Genomic DNA, 19,679 nt, shown 5'->3' with positions numbered 1-19,679 from the left:
ACAACAGGCAGATTGTGCTCCTTTTTTAAAAAAAATACGTCAATGGTGAGTTTGACCATAAACATTATAATAGGGTTGATCCGGAAACTGTGCGGTCTTTGTTGAGCTAACAGTTACTGCTCCTTTCTCTCTGTCACTAGTCTTGGTAGACCTAAGTGGCATATTTGTTCTGCTGCTAATGTGTTTTGACACTGTTGTGATCTGGATAGGCTAATATGCCATTTTAGGACTACTCAGGGAAATGTGCAGTGTTTCTCAGGATGTGCTCATGTTGAGTTTTCCTCGGCCTACTCTGGTCGTATATTACTCTCGCCGCCTGCTGTATCAGCTGTATTGTCTCCCATGTACACCTGTTAACTGTGTGTTCTGTGTGTCTCTCCCTCCCACTGTATGTGTGCATGTGAGGAGTGTGACAGGGAATGCACAATACATGGGGTTTGTAGCAGACGGGTGTGTCCGACAACATGAACAAATTGAAAGATAAGATTCTTAAGCATTGTCTGAACTCAGTAGCAGCGGCTGTCCAGGTTTTTTGTTCTCAGTGTTTTTTTTTTTTTTGCATGTAAAACACATCTAAAGTAAGCTAACGCGTGGTATTTGTAGCTGCTATCTTTTTGTTCATCCAACTACAAACTTTAGAGATTACACAAGTGTTCCTGTCACATTGTGGTAATAAAATATCACAGGGTTGTCATGTTGTCCTCATAAAACCAACAATAGTTTTATGTAGTTATATATCTAGTAAAGCTATATATATAGTTTATAGTTTCATTTCATAGTTCTTGGCTCCAGGGAAAGTAAGTAGTAACCTTAAATAGAAAATCTTGCCTTGTCATCTAGAGACAGGCCTGGCAACATGGTTATCATGTTAAAGGAGACATTTTTTTCAGAGGGTTAGCTTTGTATTTTTCCTCTGTCTGATACGCTGTTTTAGCTCCTGTCTCTTTAAGGCCCCCCCCCCCAAGAATACCTAGTCTGCTTTGATTGGTCTGTGCAAACATGTCTGACCCAGCACCTCTAACAACAGCAGAGCAGCTGTGCTAATTCACGAGGTATACATTTCTACAAATGGTGACATAGAGTGATGTCACAAAGTCACAGAAGTAAAAACGAGGCGTTTCAGCAGCAGTGTTTTCTGTGGGAGATGGTAGCTTCTGTTGGTTTGAAGACATGCTCCGGAACCAATTTGAAACCCTGAGGGAAAAGAAAACAACAAAAAAAAATGTATAACAGGCTTCTGTTAACTTTCCTGCATGGAAAAATGTCAACAGCTTTTGCTACACCCAACCCGCCCAACACAACAATCGGTGTAGTGTTCAACACACAAAGTGAAGAGGAGACATTCAGAGATGTCACTGAAAAACCCAGCACGTTTTTTGGAAAAGCTAAATGTAGAGACTGCTTTCACCCTAGGAAAAACATCTGAGAGGTCACAAAAATAACTTTGAAGATGCAACCTGCTTACCATGAAAAGTGAGGTGGGGAATTCATGTGACAGAATCATTAAGTGACCTATTACTGTATATGTGGCCATCGTGTATTGTAGCTCTTGCAAATAGTTTTTTGTAACCATAAAAAAAATCTCAAACCCCCTCCAATATCGATTCATGCATCTGGTAAGGACTGTTCTTGTCTCCTGCTCAAAAGCACTTCTGGAAGGAGAACACTGACGTAAAACATGGACGAGATTAACAGATAATTTCCAAAACAATTTGAAACTTGTGTGGGACTGTGTGTAATGAGGCTTTGGACCGGCTCCTTAACACGGACTGACATCGGTCAAGCATTCTGTTTGGGACAACAGTCAGGCTGGCCGTACTGAACGTTATCACGGCACATCTCCTTTGCCGACTTTAATCTCCACCACTCTGTTTTCCCTCGGCTGCAGACACTTAAGAGCTTGAAGTGGTTCGAGAGCCGGGCTCTTATTCCCTCTGTCATTATTCTGGAGACAAAGGAGCGCACACTTCCGCCCGGAGAGGAAGACAATATTATTAACATGGGGCTGTGCATGCGGCCTCCGGAGGGCCGGGCATGTGTGTCCTCTGCTTGCAAAGGAGACAACAGTGAGTGAGAGAGATGTGAATGTGTGTGATGAGCAGCCATTCTGCCTGTGGTCAAGGCATCAAGCCCCCAGTAATCTCTGTCTCTCTCAACCCCCAGCGCCCTGCCATCCTTCTCATCTCAGTGATCTCCACAGTCCACACACTGATCTCTGACATATGCCTCATACTGACGACTTAACACCCTCCGTCTCCCACAGCCTGCCTCGACCACAGGCACGGCTCGGCACCCGCTCTTTCGCTGTCAATCAAAACACCCCTCGTAGACACACATTGCTTCAAAGAATACGCACGCAGCTGCACGATGCGATGAATGCAACGCGCAGGCATGCTCTTTTGATCCTCACATGGGCACATACACTCAATTCTTCAAGGTTCTATAGGCTGGTAGAAGAGATCTAAACTACTGCTTGCCTTTTCTGTATTTGGGAAAATTTGAATCAATACTGCAGAGAATCCGGATGGAAGGCACTGCACGAAGCCTTCCACACCCATATTATCTCTTTATCTGTAGTTTTTTGCCGAGAGGCCAGCTGAAGATGCTGGCACAGTGGACTTATATCATTTAAGGGTCATGGGAACATCTGGTGTCAGGGCTGGTCGCGCCGGCAGCCCAAACATCAACTTCAGCTTTAGGGAGCAGCTTAATGAGATCCGGTCAACACTCAGGAAGCAGTGTGGCACATGAGCACGGCCTGGAATAAATCTGTGTTTCTGGCAGCTTTCGACAGGAGGTGACCCCGCAGCCCAGCGGTACACCTGGGCCCGAGTCGAGGACGTCAAATTAACAGCTAACCCAGTGCAACACGCTGAGAAAATGTGACCCTGCTTCAGAATGATGACGAAGGCAGACCACGGGAATTTCCTAAGAATGTTACACAAGGATACCCATAATCCAATCCCAGTGTGGGACAGATGTTATTATCAGTCGCCAAGTCCCTGCTAAAGGTCGCCAAACAAACAAATCATCAAACAGAGAGGCCATTGTTTGGTCACTGACATTGTTCAGCACTAAAATGGCCTGTCAGTATCACCGGACCGGCCAGACTCTGTCTCCCTTTGTCCCTCGCTGTGTCACATGAGCACCTTGAGAAACTCCAGCCTGCAGTAAGAGGGTCAAAACAGAGAGGCTGCAGGTTCAGAGGTGCTGCTCCCTCATGTCCCCTTTAAGTCTAGGTCACATTCACTCTCATCACCACATCCCACACTGAGGGTGATGACTGCCCAGCTGAGGAATTTAGTGAGCCGTGTGACACACCGGGAGGGTGACCAGGTATCCTTTTACCCCCCTCAAGGTGCTGACAGACGCATCGGAGCAACATTACGCTTCTATTAAATGACATTTAAAAGTTTAATCAGCTCCAATGGCCGACTGTTAGCGAACAAGAGGGGGTCATTGTTTAAGTGGGTAATGGTGCTGGCACCATCACGGCGTGTGTGGAAGTGGACCAAGAGCACCGGAGGCCGATCAGGTGAGCTGGAGTGATTGATGGGAGGGAACACACTGCCGGCCAAGCTGCCATTTACTGTGTTATCGTGCCCGGCGCTCGACAATGTCAACCCCATAAAAGAGCATCAGAGCATGTCCCAAAACGGTGGTGTGAGAGCAATGTGAGAGCAATGTGACACTCATTTCATATCATTAAGGGCTGCTTGTAGATAGCACAGAAAAAAACTATGTAGTGTGTTTGGAAAAGTGGCCTTTTCCCTTTGTTTTGTGTTATTCACAGCACTACAATATCTTTCAGAGTAGTATAAAAGTCTCACTTTCTTGCTGACAGTAAAATAACTGATATCTGTCCAATTTGACGCCACAGCTACGAGACAATTCACTTCTCGTAAGAGATAGTCCAACACATAATCCCCCACCAAACCAATACTTGTTACATGTTTCATGTCATTTATATGGTTTTGGAAGAATTAAACAAAAAGGAGATTACATGTTAATTACATTACATGTGAATTAATTCCTACCCTCTCATTGAAGTTACTGCACAACAAGTGATAGGAGAGGGTAGTGGCTGAGACAGAGACACTGTTCACTCCTTTACAAGACACTATACTGTCAGAGTGATTTCAAAAGCAACTATTGAAAGGTGAAAAAGTGACATAATGTTGCTTTAGACCATTCCCACCTGTAAAAATTATTTGCTCATTCATTTTCTGGTGACGCGTTTGTATTGCAGCATGCATTGATGAAGGCAGATGCAAAAAATGCAAAACAAACCCAAAACATATATTGAGGGTTTTTACTGTAAAGTCCCTGGACAGTGGTCAAGTTAAGTCAGAATATAAAGCTTGCCTGTGTTGCCTGAACTCCTTACCTCAAGGCTGTTCAACCAGCATGGGCAAACATTTGCATTGGACTCCGCTGGAACACATTTGCCCCTCTGGTATGGACAATGCATACGTCTGTGGCACCGGCCGTTTTTATTTATAAATGAGATTATGGAACCACATCTGATCCTTGTAACCTCCATCGCACCCCTCACCCATCCATGACTCCCTGGCCTTGTTTGGACATCACAATGGTGGTTTATGGTTTCCTTGTTGGCGCCCTGCACCGACACCACCCTGCCCATGCCCTCCATATGCCCCTGCATGGTTGGCATCGACATGCACACATCACCGTGACCTGAATACCAGGCCCCGACACACTCAAACACACACACACACCTCCTACTCAATGTGGTCAGCAAATTTGATTGTCAGTTACTTGTTATTGACCACCATTCAATCTGATATGGCCGCTACTTATTACATGATGTGGCGTGTGATGGTTGTGTGTCCAAAGCCACCATAAATGGACAGCTGATACCCATTGTTCCCATTGTTCCCCATGACTCCACCCTCATATCACCCACGCAGATGCTCAGGTGTAGAAGTGAGAGCGTAACCAGAGCGACACGCCCGGGTGCTCTGACATCACGGTGACGCAGGCGCTCATACACAATGAGATATTATGCATTCTGCTCATTGATCCCAGGTGTATATACTGTGTGTGTGTGTGTGTGTGTGTGTGTGTGTGTGTGTGTGTATGTGTGTGTCTGTGGTGACACTCGGTCAGCTTCATCTGCCCGTTGTCATTCTGAGAGGCTTTGCAGCAGGCCGCTTCCTCCATTAATCCGTCTCCTTTTACCAGAGCTGTCAAGACCATGGCATGTGTGTGTCTGTGTGTGTGTGTGTGTGTGTGTGTGTGTGTGTGTGCCCGAGTGTGTATTTAAGCATGTGGACTGTACCGCACAATGTGTTCCTGTGCCCCTCATTGTCAGCGTGTGTGCGCGCGTTGTGTATGTGTGAGCACACCATGTAATATTTCACTCCTTACCCACAGGGATTAGACCATTCATCTCCCGAAGCCCCTGTGTAGGTGTCACACACAGTGCTAATGAGGAGAGGACGGAACAAGGGAGAGCCGGCGAGCAAGGAGGGAAAAAGTAAAAATAGATTTTTTCGGATGGCAGAAAAAGAGAGGCGACAGTGATCGATAATTCCTGCGAGGAAATCGAAGTATTGATGAATGAGGGATTTTCATGCCGGGAGCGATGGGAGTGTGGGCGACTGTGGAGTTTTATATAAAGACAGGAGAAGGCAGGGATTAGAGCTTGTAGCCCTGCAGGGAGGGAGAGGGTTAAAGAATGGAAGGTTTTGCTGAGAGCAAAGGCAGGGACTCTTCCCATAACACAAATCAATTGACACGAGCCTGAGACATTGATTATAGCTGGCTCATACCTCACATGGTAACAGCAGACATCAAACAGACACTGTCAAGCCTGTAAAACCACACAACGGGGGCATTATCTGCCTCTTGCTGTGTGTGTGTGTGTGTGTGTGTGTGTGTGTGCGCGCGTCTTGCTTGTGTATGTGTGTATTGTTCAGCAGACCAGATATCTCTCCGCTTCCCCAGTTACTCAAACAAGGGGATGGCTGCTAGGCAACCAAGCCACATCACATCACATCAGGCAAGCCGGGAGAGAGCGAGAGAGACAGAGAGTGTGGAGGGAGAGAGAGATGGGAGGAGGAGGAGGGAGTTTGGAGGCAGAAAACTGTGCTGGCAGTATTACATAAGCCGGCAGCCCAGTCCCACTGCTCACATTAATGTGGTTAGGCACTCGGAAGTGATGTCCATTAGTCACAAGTGACAAGGCAGGTGAAGACGCAGCATCCAGCAGTGATTTTATAAAAGCCATTGTTGTTTATATCGGAGAGCATTACGAACAGATGAGTCAAACAAAAAACAAACAAAAAAACAACAACAACAACAACACACACACACACACACACACACATTATGAGCAGACGAGTCGCCTACTGTACCGTACAAACAGAACAAACAGGGACTGATAACACCCCCAGGGGAAGAGTTTTAAAACAAACACAAACGCATGAGGATACATAATATGAAGACACACACACACGTACATGATAATGACATATGGAATGATACGCAGACGCCCCTGCTGGGAGACGTATGAGCTCTCATTTGAAGATGAGAGGATGTATGAGTGTGTGTTTGTGTGTGTGTGTGTGTGCGCGTGTGTGTGTGTGTGTGTGTGTGTGTGTGTGTGTGTGTGTGTGTGCACATAAAAGCTGCGTCAATCAACATGATCATCAAAAAAACATCAAAGGCTGAAATGAAGCGGCAGTGGAGCTGCTGCAGTGACTGACAGCTTGTACATAATCAATGTAGCTGCATCTCCAGCATGTAACACAACAACACACATTCAATCTCAAGATGTAACCAGCACATCTCTGCAACGCGGGAACCATTAGAACAAAACCCAATGATTGTGATGATTAAACACATCTTTCGTCACTAATTGCAAAAAGAGCTATCACTTCTCATAACTCCATAGGAGACGTACATTGTTACATCATAACACTGTTTTCTCTACACATCGCTCTGTTATCTGCAAACATCTGAATCCCTTTGTTGATCTACAGCAGCTAACTTACTAATTACAGACACTAAGGATGCTTATTTATAGTATTTTGGGAGCAGACTGACAATGAAAGTCAGTGAAATTGGAAAAGTAATTTGCGCATGTCTTGTTATTGACATTAAACTTGTTAAAGAAATACTTATTTGCATTCTTACTGAAAGCTAGATATGAAGAGTGATATACCACACTTATATCTGTTTGTTAAATATGGGAGATACAGCCAGGAGATGGTTAGCCAAGCTTAGCATAATGACTGAAAACAGGCTGAACTAAAGGGTTTGCCTGATTATTTCTTAAGCTAAGCTAACCACCTCCTAGCTTAAACTTGATATAACAGATATGAGAGTGGCATCAAATCTCTGAATCACACTCCTGCCACGAAAGCCAACCGCCCTTTTTTGAAAATGTATCAGCATCAGTGAATAATTATCCAGCAACATGCCGCCTCCTTTAACCCAAACTTCCACCAGAGCGCAGACCCCTCAGAGCTCCCTGGGGATGATGGTGAAGGGCCGGACGGGGCAGGAAGCCTCCAGATCCAGGGCTGTCAGGAAGCAGTCTGGGGCCTGGCTGGAGTCCCGAGACTGCAGGGCCTCGCCCAGACCGCTCCACGCCTCGTGTGAGGTGCTGTGGACTTGCACAGCATCACGCAGGACCTTCTCCCCGAGGTGGACACGCCCAGTTTTAACCAGTAGACGCCCCTGGATGGACAAATGGAAAAAAGAGAGTGTAAGAAATTAGTATTCAAGTTTTTGGTTTTAGAAAAAATCTGCTTGCTCCTTTTTGAGGTAAGTTGTAACATAAAGGTTGACCTGTGGCATGGCCTTTTAACATAAAGAGTGGTGACATTACATTTTACATTAGTATCTCTAATATTGTTTCTCTCTCAAATGTCGACCATTAAAACATTTGTCCAGGCATGATAAGACCAGCAGATGTGAGGTAGAAGTAAGCAGATGGTGGCTTTTTACAAAAAAATCCAAATCTTGGATTATAATGCCTGCTGTCCTGTGGACTAGTTTAGTACGGTAAAAAAACGGCAGCAACAACAACCAGCAGTACTACACTTGCGTAGAGTAATATTCAACTGTACAACTGGAAGGAAAAAAAAACACAAATCATGAGATTAGATGCAGCCGTGTGCTGAAAGACGATGTGGTGTGTTGGGAGTCAGGACAGTGGATCTGTGCTCAACCTGCTCGGGTCAGCGGAGAGACGGCTCATCAGGGGGACCATTTTTTGGTCAATCACGTGATGTAAACTTCACATCACTGCTGATGATTTGCCCTACTTTCAGGTAAAATGAAAGGTTTGTTATTTACTGGTCTCAGTTAATGCCCTTTAATACAGATCATGCTGAGACAGCTAATCCATTACAATGCTGTTTTTAGTCATAGTTGGAGCGTAATCTCGTTGCAAAATCTGAGATTCAGGAAACCAGAAAATCGGACAAATCAGCAAAACTGGATGTCCTGGAACTGCCATGTAGCTGTCTTGCAGCGTAGGTTGTAATTTCCCCTCTTATCTTAATCATAACCTGAAATATTATTCACCTTTCTATTATGAATGTTTGATCCATAGAGGTTTTACATGTGTCCAACTTTCCTTGAAATGAGGACAGCGATTTATGTGCCGTCATTACAACGTAAGGTATTTGGGCTGAGTGGGATCTTGTGGGTGGGGTCAGCGGGAAAACTCTACTGCGCATATTCAGCTAGCGGGAGGTAAACCTGGAAGCTGCAAACATTTGGCATATGTGCCAGGCAAGCTCATCTCACTGGACTGAAAGGGCTCCATCCTTGTGTTCAGCATCAAGGAGAAGTGGCTGTGCGACACTGTTAATTACTAGTTATTTTCCTGAACATTGAATTTAAGTTAAGTAACCCCTGCTCTACTGGAAAGCAGAGAAGGGTTTGTGCTAAATTGTTCAAAACAGTCAAAGACATCGGAACGTTCCTTTACAGAACATGTGATTCCATAGAGTTCACTTGCAGTTGCGTGCTGGGCGACTACAGCCCAGGGCTGTGCCATGAAGAGTGGTGGATATGCATGCAATCTCACACTAACTGGTTTGATACTGTATGAATGTATGTACTGCATGTCTGTGTGTGTGTGCGTGTGTGTGTGTGTGTGTGTGTGTGTGTGTGGCATAAAAAGCTGAGAAAGCACAGAATGAAAGGTAGGCAACTAGCCCTCATGTCATCATATAGATATACAAGTTGAATAAATGATTGTTAAAGCTGATGCGTAAGACAGAAGCTGTCAGCGTGTTTGTGTGTGTATGTGTGTGTGTGTGTGTGTGTGTGTGTGTGTGTGTGTGTGTGTATGTGTGTGTAAAAAGGAATATATGTGGGATAGTGAAGGATCTGCTTCCACCATGTTAAAGGTCATGCACAACTTTGTGTGAGTGTGTAAGTGTGCTCCGTCTTGTCAGAGCTCGGCTCAGTTGGAGCGCTGTGTGTTTGAGAGCCCAGCAGAAAAGGGCGTCAAGCAACTGACCAACAGCATGGAGTCAAAACAGACACACACACACACACACACACACACACACACACACACACGCACACACACACACACACTACAGCTACAGTGTCACACGCACACTCAAGGTGACAACAGGCAGCTTGCACAATATCATCGCCTCCCATATTTTGACTATCTGTTACACACACACACTCACACACACACACACACACACACACACACACACACACACACACACACACACACACACACACACACACACACTGAGGTGGCCTGAGGTCAGACAGACAGTCTTGTTATGTAGTCTCTGCTCACAAGCTCCAGATTAATTGGGCTGAAATTCACATAGCTGTCTAGGGGCTCTGATGCAACTTTCAATAAAAGAACACACACACACACACACACACACACACACACACACTTGCGCGTTCTCTCTTCCTCTGTTCCTCCTTTTCTTCGCTGCTGCTGTGAGGAAAACACAAAGGAAGATCCAAACACTTGGGTACTGAGAAAACCGGTCACGGGATGTACACGTCGGGTTACAAGCTTGTTTCCATGTGTGTGTGTGCGCGCCTGTGTGTTTGTGTCTATATGAATGTGTGAATGCATGAACAAGTGTGTGTGGGTTGCATGATGTATTCTTGCCGACGGTTTGGCCACTAGCTTTCACATCATACCGTCTGTGCTCTTGTCTCCAGACTCACAGGGGTTACATTGTTCCAGGGTTTCTATCATAAACACAGTCAGCTATTGGACTAACACACACACACACACACACACACACACACACACACACACACACACACACACACACACACACACACACACACACACACACACACACACACACACACACACACACACACACACATACTCACACCAACACTCACACCCTTCCATCTGTGCCACATGTCAGTTATGCTGGTAACCATGGAAAAGTTGATCCTTCTAGGTCAGCGGCTCAATCAAATAAACACTACTGTATATACAGTGTTCTGATATAAACACAGTTGAGGCCCGACATGACAAACTGACAGGAGAGCGCTCACACACACACACACACACACACACACACACACACACACACACACACACACACACACAGACACACACACACACTGGCCAAATGTTTTCTGTACTTAAAGGAAGAGTTCGGCATTTTGGGATAAAGCATTTGTTTTCATGTTGAGAGTGAGATGAGGATATCAGTCTCAGATCTGCACATTAAGCACAGAGCTGGTTACAAAACATGGTCAGACTAGCTCAGCAGGGGGAAGCAGCTAGCATGGCTCTGTTCAAAGTGTGTGTGTTAGCTTACCAAACCTGTAGGTTTTAATTAATCACTGTAATAAGTAATCTTGCTTTTGCAATTGCTTAACTATTTCTTGACAAACAACAGTTCATCCATCTGCCCAAAAGGCTTCTCTTGTCTCTAGCTATACTGCGCGTTGCCAGAGAGCACGTGCCGTGTTGATGATGTAATGGTCTCTGCAGGTATGATGGTACCAAACCTTAATGACAACCTTAATAAAGCCAGCTTAGGAAACAGATACATTTGGCAGCATGGATTTGTTAATGGGGGTGAAGTAAATTTCTGCAAATTCTTCGTATCAAATGAAACTTTAAAGAAGTGTGACCTGCAAACCAATGGCAGTGTTTCAACAGCGATAACCTACGTGGGAATGGAACACCATGATGTGCAATATGAAGTATCTATCGTGGCTTTTATTTTGAATAAATTGTGTTAACCTGTGTTAAAACTAGTCGTTTGCACAAATATGCTGACAAGGGCATTCCTATTAGCCTAGTATCTGTGTTAGGAACATATATATAGAGAGAAATATTGATTTATACCAGGAAAAAAAATCAATGGCATAAAAAATTATGATATTTTAGAGCCAAGGGAAAATGAGACATGAGGGTAGACCAGCCTTGTTGGGGATGAATTAAATAAAATGAAATGAAATACACCTGTTTATGGCTCCAGGTCTTCTAGGTCCTGTTTGTATCTGAATGCACATACTGTGCATACCTGACACACACGCTATATACACTTTGTAAAAAATAATGAAAAGCAAAGTGTTTCTCCGTAGTTCTTCTATGAACGTGTGCGTTTTGACTAAGAGCGCAATGATAACCTGGTCAGTTCGCTGCAATGCTGTTCAGTGACACATCAATTACTGAATCAGTTCATTGAAGAAAAGTGACAGAGTGAAACTCAGGTCATCTTTCAGATGTTATACTGACAAACACCTGACCAGATGTGTTAATGAACAGAAGCAGTAACACACACACACACACACACACACACACACACACACACACACACACACACACACACACACAGTTTATGCGTGTCACTGATGCTGTGTTCTAAACAGGCTGTGTGGTCGACATAACAGCAGTTGTGTTTAGAGTTGCTGGTTGACATGAACATGAACCAGGAGTTTAATGAACATGCCGCATGCTATGAAGTCAGTTTAACACTTCATTTTGAAGGGAGAAAAGGGCCTTCTTTTTAGCTTAACACTTAGTAACACTGGACCCTTGTGTTAACTTCCTGTCCCCTTGGTGATGGAGCTTATGAACAAGCAATAAGTAGGCTCCTTAGCTTGTTTCGATTCTCAATGAAACATGAAATGAGGTTTTTTTCTTGTGAACAAAAGAGGGAGTATACTGCACAATATGGGGAATATACAGTCCAGTAACTTGGAAAGGCATTGTGACTTCCTAGCGCTAGCATTTCTCAGCTGGCCACCATGCAGGCTAGCTCGCTGGCTGCAGCACGGGCAGCTACTATGCCGTCAAACTACAATAAACATATATTTCATGGAGAGATGTGCAAGATCAGCTGTTTCAACCTGCCTCAAGTATCAATGCTAATGCAAACATGAGATTGAGATCTACCTGCCTATCTCACTCTTGGATAGAATAAAATACAGTATGTTCAAAATGTTGAACACTTCCTTTAAGTTTGAGGTATCTGAGAAAGATAAACAAGTCATCGAGGCAATATGGGGAAGATTTTCTATTGGTATGAGAACGGAAAGTGAATAATAAGGAACAAAATGTCTGAGGGAGTACGTGAGGGGCAAACAGTGGAGGAAGCGAGTGAACAAATGTGCTCAAGAACATTTAGACTGCTACCAAGTGTTTCTGGCGTAACACTGATAAAACTGGTAGGCCATCTATTGGTTTCGCTTTAATTACTCCCAGCCATCTGTCTCCAGTTCTACCTCAGCTGATCCCATCGAGCTTGGCAGCGCAGGTTCGTTTCTTGTCGTGCCACTAAAGCACAACTGAACTGCGCTGAGCCAAACCGAGCTGAGTGGGCAACGGTGCTCCCATCCATCTTTCCAGCTAAATTTAAGCAGACTTTTTCGAAACGCTGCAAACAATACATAACATTTAATCAAGTGTATTTTCATCAGCTAGATTGAAGGAAATGAAAAAAAAAAAGCTTCCTGAGTGTCACAAACAAAACACACCCAACAGAGATTTGATTATGGGATTGATTAGCATTGGGGAAATTAGTTTTTGCTCTTGAGTGTCAGCTGATATTATTCATGATCCATGCTCTGCAAAGACGAGAAGTATACTTTGTAATACTCCAACGTTCCAACTACAGCTAGGCAGCCACCACAGAGATTTATGTATCAGAATAATATTTAGAAGATACAGTAACTTCTTGATTACCAAAAACTTTTTCTGCCTCGAGCAAGCGTTAAAAACTTTTCATCACATCGTTTGTATAGAAATTATAGGATGTAAATCCAGCTTATATATAAAGCCACACAGCTGATTAAAAGTCACAAATGTGTGATTAGATCTGGATCCAACGAAACTAACCAGATGCTGATCAGACCGCTGGTTAGCCAGATAGACACTGACATTACATGAAAACAAAAAAATCAGTCAGTGGCATAACGGTGATACGGATTAGTTCCCAGAAGAATACATCACACAAATTAACGTCTTAGACAGCGTGGAGACAGCTGAACTCTAATTTTAGACTCGCAGTCTGCTGTTGTCAACCAGGCTGCCAGTAGAGCTGAAGAGTTGTCACTGAGTAGACCAACGGGGAAATAATAATATGTCATGTACGGTTAAGTTTGGGTGCAAAATTAGAAATTGTTATGTAGTTTTAATCTAGACAATGTTAAGTGTGTGCGTGGCATTGTCCAGGTCCAGAAGCTCCATAATAATGCAATATGGCAGCCGGAGGGCATGTTATGTCACCCACCTTGTAACCCAAGTCTGTCTAAAGCCTGCAGGCTCACATCTACTACACACATACAGTGTAACCCAGTGGCCTAATGCCCTGTTGAACCAGGAGGACAGCTTTTACCTGAACCTTTAATCCCATCAGTGGTTAAGTCTGGGCGGGCAGGGAGGCTCCTGTATTTACCTCGGTCATGTTGGCTTGAACTTCCCTCACTTCGTAACTTTTTTTCTTTTCCTTCTCAAAGTAATATTAGATAGATTCTTGGAAAGTCAAAGTTAAGTCGTCTGGGTCAGACATGTTGAAAACGTCTGGCTGAGCATTATGACTGTGCGACGACGAACTTATTTTACATACTGAGATTTAAGGGAGGCGTGTTATGCTTTTTCTTATTCCCTGTAAACTTGGCCAATATTTAATGAGGTAAACTTAATGCATGTAGCAAAAAACTTCAGGCTGCTCTGAAAATGACTTTTCAACCTTTTTCCTACTTTTACAAGGAACTGAGCAATATTTCCTGTATTTATTTCGAAAAACATTTTCTGCTCATCCCTCTGATGCTAACTGCAACATTAGCTGCCATTAGCTACTTAGTTCAGCGTGTAATTAGCGGTCCTATTAGCTGACAGCTTAACCCAGGGGGAGCTTCCGGGTCTTCCACAACTCCTGAGTTACAGTTGCAAGACACCTTCCAGTCCATGCACAGTCAGCTAGCTGACTGCTAGCTGTACCTGCTAAATGAGCTCCATAGCTGCAAGGCTAACTGAGCTAATTAGCTAAGAGACAAATAAATTAGGGCCTCAACAAGTTCAGAGCTCCATATCACTATGACAGCGAGCCGGCTGGAGAGAATAATTATGTCGCTAGCCAGTCCCTGGGTACTGCTACCTGGAAGGCTTCCGGATGTCTGTCCAATCAGACCAAAGTGGGCTTTTGGGGAAGGGGGGCCTTAAAGGGACACGAGCTAAGGAATTGTGACAGACAGAGGATGAACTAAGGAGATTAATATAGAGCCAAAAGACTTATGACAACTGTGAATCATGAAAAGCTCCTGTAGTGGAGTCCCAGACTAAAAATAGGTACAGGGCTGGAAGAGTGCACAATAGGTCCCCTGTAAGAACTTAAAACGTATAAACACCTGAGCCAACAGCCTACAGTATGCCTTGTTTTAATCAGCATGATATGATATTGACCATGCTGAGCATCTCCACCTGTTTGCATGTACAGGATGTGTACCTAATGTGGTGCGTGTAAAACACAACATACAGCACGTCTCGCATCGATTCCTGCATTTTCAATGCTCTACAGATTAGAGCAGATAGACAAATATGTAACAGTGGAAAAATCGAGATGGCACGCACATTCTTGCATGTACACACTCACATGGGAGGACAGCAACAGGAAGGGAAAGGAAGAAGGAGAAGGATGAAGGAATGATTTAAAAAGGGGTGGCACAGGAGCCACAGAGGAGAGGAAGAGGAAGAAAGTAAGGAAGGAAGAAAGTGTGAGCGAGCGAGAAAGAGCTAAACTGGGAACAATGAATAGAGAGAGAGAGATGAGAGAGAGAAAAAAAGAGAGAGGTGTCAAAGAAAAAGGAAAAAATAAGTGAGCCCAGATGAGCCATACATAGCAACGGAGGCACCAGCCAACTCCCAATCGGCTTGCTGACGTGAGGCCCCCCCCCCCCCGAATTTTTCTTCCTCTCTCTCTCTCTCTCTCTCTCTCTCTCTCACACACACTCGCTCTCTCTCTCTCATTCTCCGTGGTTATCAGAGGTCTTGCTCAATAGAATATATTTCCCTGGTTGCTAGGCAATCCCATAAAGCGGCAAGAACGTGCAAAGTGTTATAAATAATGTATTTGCATTATCTAATCAGCTGACAACCACCCCCATCCACACAGAGAGGAGAGCGAGGGAGAGAGAGAGAGAGAGAGAGAGAGAGAGAGGGAGATAGAGGGAGAGAGAGAAAGAGAGAGAGAGAGATGGGGGCATTTGATAATTGGAACGCGATTAATTCAATGAGCAAGTCCTCGTCCTTGAGAGTATGCATGCATATGTGAAGCAGTGTATGAATATGCTTCTGTTGGAGGGGAGGAAAAGTAAAATGCGTGTGTGTGTGTGTGTGTGTGTGTGTGTGTGTGTGTGTGTGTGTGCGCGCAGCTGACTCAGAGCAGCCTGGGCTTCAGAACAGGAGGGATGAGATGTGGAGGATGTTGGGAGTGGGTCAGATTCATTTCATACCATCGCCGGAAGCAAGGCTGGGCTGTGTTTCAGTATCAGCTACCAATCGGAACACACACACACACACACACATACACACACATGTGCCGCATGCCACACGCATCAACCAAACACTTACCATAATGAGGTTAACAGCACAGACGGACTGATGTGTAAAAGCTGACACGGCTAATACTGAAGGGAATAACACAAAATAGATGCTATGGTTTCGCCTCTGGACCGTGACAACCAACAAGACATTAAAACTGGAAATCTGTAGCTAACCATTAACTCACACATACACACACACACTCTTACACACACACACAACATACCATAGTCCTATACTGGTTTCCCTCACAACCACACCCTCATCCATCCAAAAATACTCTGAAACCAGCAGCTGACCAGAGCTGTGAGTCACTGTCTGATCATTGCATTTCTCCCTCCCTCGCTCCCTCACTCACACACACACACACACACACACACACACACACACACACACACACACACACACACACTGAAAAACCATGTGGACACGGCTGATGCTATTATGTAGAAGTGGAGTGAGTAAAGCGGTGTGTGGCGAATAAGGGAAGATGGTCATGGTGTGTTGCTATGAACCAAACCACAGGGGCTGCTGAGCTGCTGCATGGCTTCCAGTTACGGGTTTCCCTTCCTCGCATTTCCCTTTCCTCACCTACGGTGGCTACTGGGGAGAAAATGACGACTTCATTCACTCTGGTTCACTTGGGGGAAACTGTGCAATGTTGACTTAAGCATTTAAAAAGACAACAACCCTGTCCTTTTGCTTCATTGCTTGTTCTGCTCTAACAAGAGTGCATTTAACTGCTGATGTCAGTCAAAATGCTGGAAATTTGGTTTTAGTTTTCAAGCTAGAGGCCAGCGGGAGATTATCTTAGCTAAGAGAGGGCTAGCCTGCTGTTTGCAAAGTTCAAAAATCCACCGCCTGATGGCTCAAAGCTCACCAATTATAATGTTGTATCTACTTACAAATGTAACAATCAATTTGTGATGTAAAAGTGGGTTTCCTTGTCTTTTTCGAGAATAACACCTTCATCGCCAAGTATTTTCTCTGCGGCTGTTATTTGCCAAGATTTTGATATGGTACGTGACTCCCAGTCAAATCAAAAATGGTGGACGCTTTTTTGTTTGTGTCTCAGAGAGCCAGGGGAAAAAGCTCCCCCACACTGAGGCGTTAACACATTAGACGCATAAACGTGTGGCATTGATTTTACTGATTTTCTTACAAAATTAGTTAACTATTCCAATAAATTGCACAGTATGGAATTTCTGCTGCGAAGGGCTCTGTCAGTGAAAACAATGGAAACAAAGGTGTAGTTTGATGAGCTCATTAAGAAGCGTGGAATCATAGGAATGTCTGTCAATGAAAATCTAACTCATTCAAAATGTTTTTACATTTAATGCTAATTATAAATGTTGCATGACGTGGGAATTTCTAAAGGAATACATGTGAAGTAGTACAAAAAAATAACAAAAGTGAATATTCAACATTGAATAGAATATATGTGTATTCTGGACATAATACTTCACAGGCTCTGAATCTATGTGAGCTTAATCAAATTTGAAAAAATTATCTTATGGTATCTGACAGTGTTGACAAACAGTAATGACAGGAAAAAAGTGTTTTTAATCCAAAAAAGTACAAACTCAGGAGGTTGGACTTAATATTTAAACTTTTTTGTTTCCAAAATGGAAACCTGCGTTCCTCAAGAAGCAGTGAGACATAAAAGTTGCACACACTGTATGTTATTGTAGTTTCACGGTCAGGCAGCTACCGATACTTACTGTGTAGCTACACAAACTGCATTTTCCACAGCCATAGGAAAAAAGAAAGGGTAAACTGAACGTGTAAAAATAAACATAAGATATCCGAGTTATTTTAAAACTGTGAAAAAATGGCGGAATATGATACTGTTGTTGCTGGATACTCTTCTTGCTCTGTTCTCATATATTTCCTGTTTATTTCTTCACTAAGGATAAAACACCCAAACAATAATATGCATAAATGTCTCTTTTTAAAGCTGCAGAGGCTTCACACTGATGATACACGTTGTGCGGCCATGTCGTCTTTTATCTGTTGCCCTAATAACACAATGAAAGTCGGGGAAGATCTTGAGGACATTCAAGGAAAGTACAGTATGTACTTTTGCAGAATAATAGTTCAAGTGTAAGAATATCCACCAAGAATGTCATCAGAATTCCCCTTAAGGCAGAGCAGAATAAATGGGCCACCGGCACACAAAGTGTCCACAGCAGATACAGTATAAAAATAAATGCATGGAGCCGGAGCAACAGAGAGGCAGCAACTGTAGGTTGTATTCTGGCAGGCGGAAATATGGGCAGCGCTCCAAATAAAATGTCCCACACACTGTCCCACTTAGGCTCCAACACAATGTAAGGATGCGACCATTTACCACACTGCTCCATTAGCATGTCTAATATATAATCCACAACATCTAGTATCCTATTCTTCTTCTTTGGGTCTATTGGTGCCTATAACAAAATGTGTATTAATCCAATTCGGACGTACAGTTTACTTTAAAAAAAAAAGTGCACCAATAGTATGCGTGCATGCCAAATCTGCGGAGGAGAGGCAAAATCATGCTTTAACACACACACACACACACACACACACACACACACACACACACACACACACACACACACACACACACACACACACACACACACACACAGTGAGGACACATCTGCCCTGTAAGAGACCCAGAGTAGGACACTGCCAGCTGGCTTCGATTCAACTTTTCACCCCTTGGGATTGGTTCTCCCACAGGCCAAATATGGAAGAGACTCGTACCTCTGTCTACCCCAACGGGACTGCGCTGCAGTACGCACACACACGCAGATCAACGCACCCACACTTAAGTGCACAGTAGGAGCAGGAGCATTAGCCTTATGTGGTCACAAGGTGGCCAGTGCTCAAGTCATACAGATATCAACCAGCACATCTATGGTCACTATGGAGACCACAGATATTGTGCACGAGTGCGTGTTGGGCAGTCTGAGTCTTGGATTTGAGGAATATCCCTCTCTGGTCCCTTCACCATGACAACAGAGAGAGTTCAAAGGTCAGAGCAGCTACGGTTAATCCAGTGGATCATCTGGAAGACAGACTAGAGCAAGGGAGTGGGAAGAAGTGGGCGAGAGAGGATCTTTATAGTGCGGATGTGAGAGAGAGAGAGAGGTAGAGATAGAGAGAGAGACAGAGGGAGAGAGACAGAGAGAGAGAGGATCTGCTCAGATGAAAGAAGTGTGGGGGAGTGATGATCAGCAGAGAGAAAGCGAGTCTTTGAGCAGTATTTGTCATGTGTTGGTTATGGACCAAAGTTTGTTTGTTTCTATTTTCTGAAATGTTTTAAAGTTTGCCCACAACAAATTAACAGGATATGAGTGAGCCATAATGTGATAATTAAGACTGTAATGACCACCGTCCTGACACTGACACAGTGCAGCACTGTGCTGCTAATGATTATGAGCAGCTGACATTGCTGTGCCCAGCTCGTGAGCTAATATTAGCAGCTAATAGCAAGCTAGAGGAATAAATTCTGTTGAATTAAACACTAAAAATGCAAATGTGATCAGCTAACATTTATGCCTCTTCTCAGAAATGGACAATACACAATGTTATCTGGTTAAGTACCTAGTGCACAGCTTTTGAAAAAATTAGGGATCTGTTCAGCTCT

The 19,679-nt window shown here is 44.0% G+C and overlaps 1 protein-coding gene across 5 annotated transcripts in view; it reads right to left on the bottom strand.

Moving 5' to 3' along the window:
* Positions 1-6,235: 6,235 nt before the first annotated feature.
* The window catches only part of ttc7a (tetratricopeptide repeat domain 7A), a 49,011-nt gene continuing 35,567 nt past the window's right edge, over positions 6,236-19,679 (bottom strand). For all 5 annotated transcript variants that reach the window (XM_037123853.1, XM_037123855.1, XM_037123854.1 and 2 more), the window contains one exon: positions 6,236-7,707. In XM_037123853.1, coding sequence (XP_036979748.1) covers positions 7,489-7,707 — 219 coding nt within the window. In that variant the 3' untranslated portion in view covers positions 6,236-7,488. The remainder of the gene's footprint in view (positions 7,708-19,679) is intronic.

This window comes from Acanthopagrus latus, chromosome 15, assembly GCF_904848185.1.
Source record: "Acanthopagrus latus isolate v.2019 chromosome 15, fAcaLat1.1, whole genome shotgun sequence".
NCBI lineage: Eukaryota > Metazoa > Chordata > Actinopteri > Spariformes > Sparidae > Acanthopagrus > Acanthopagrus latus.
The sequence above is the reverse complement of the archived record's forward strand: the minus strand, read 5'-3'. Positions and strand labels throughout refer to the sequence as shown.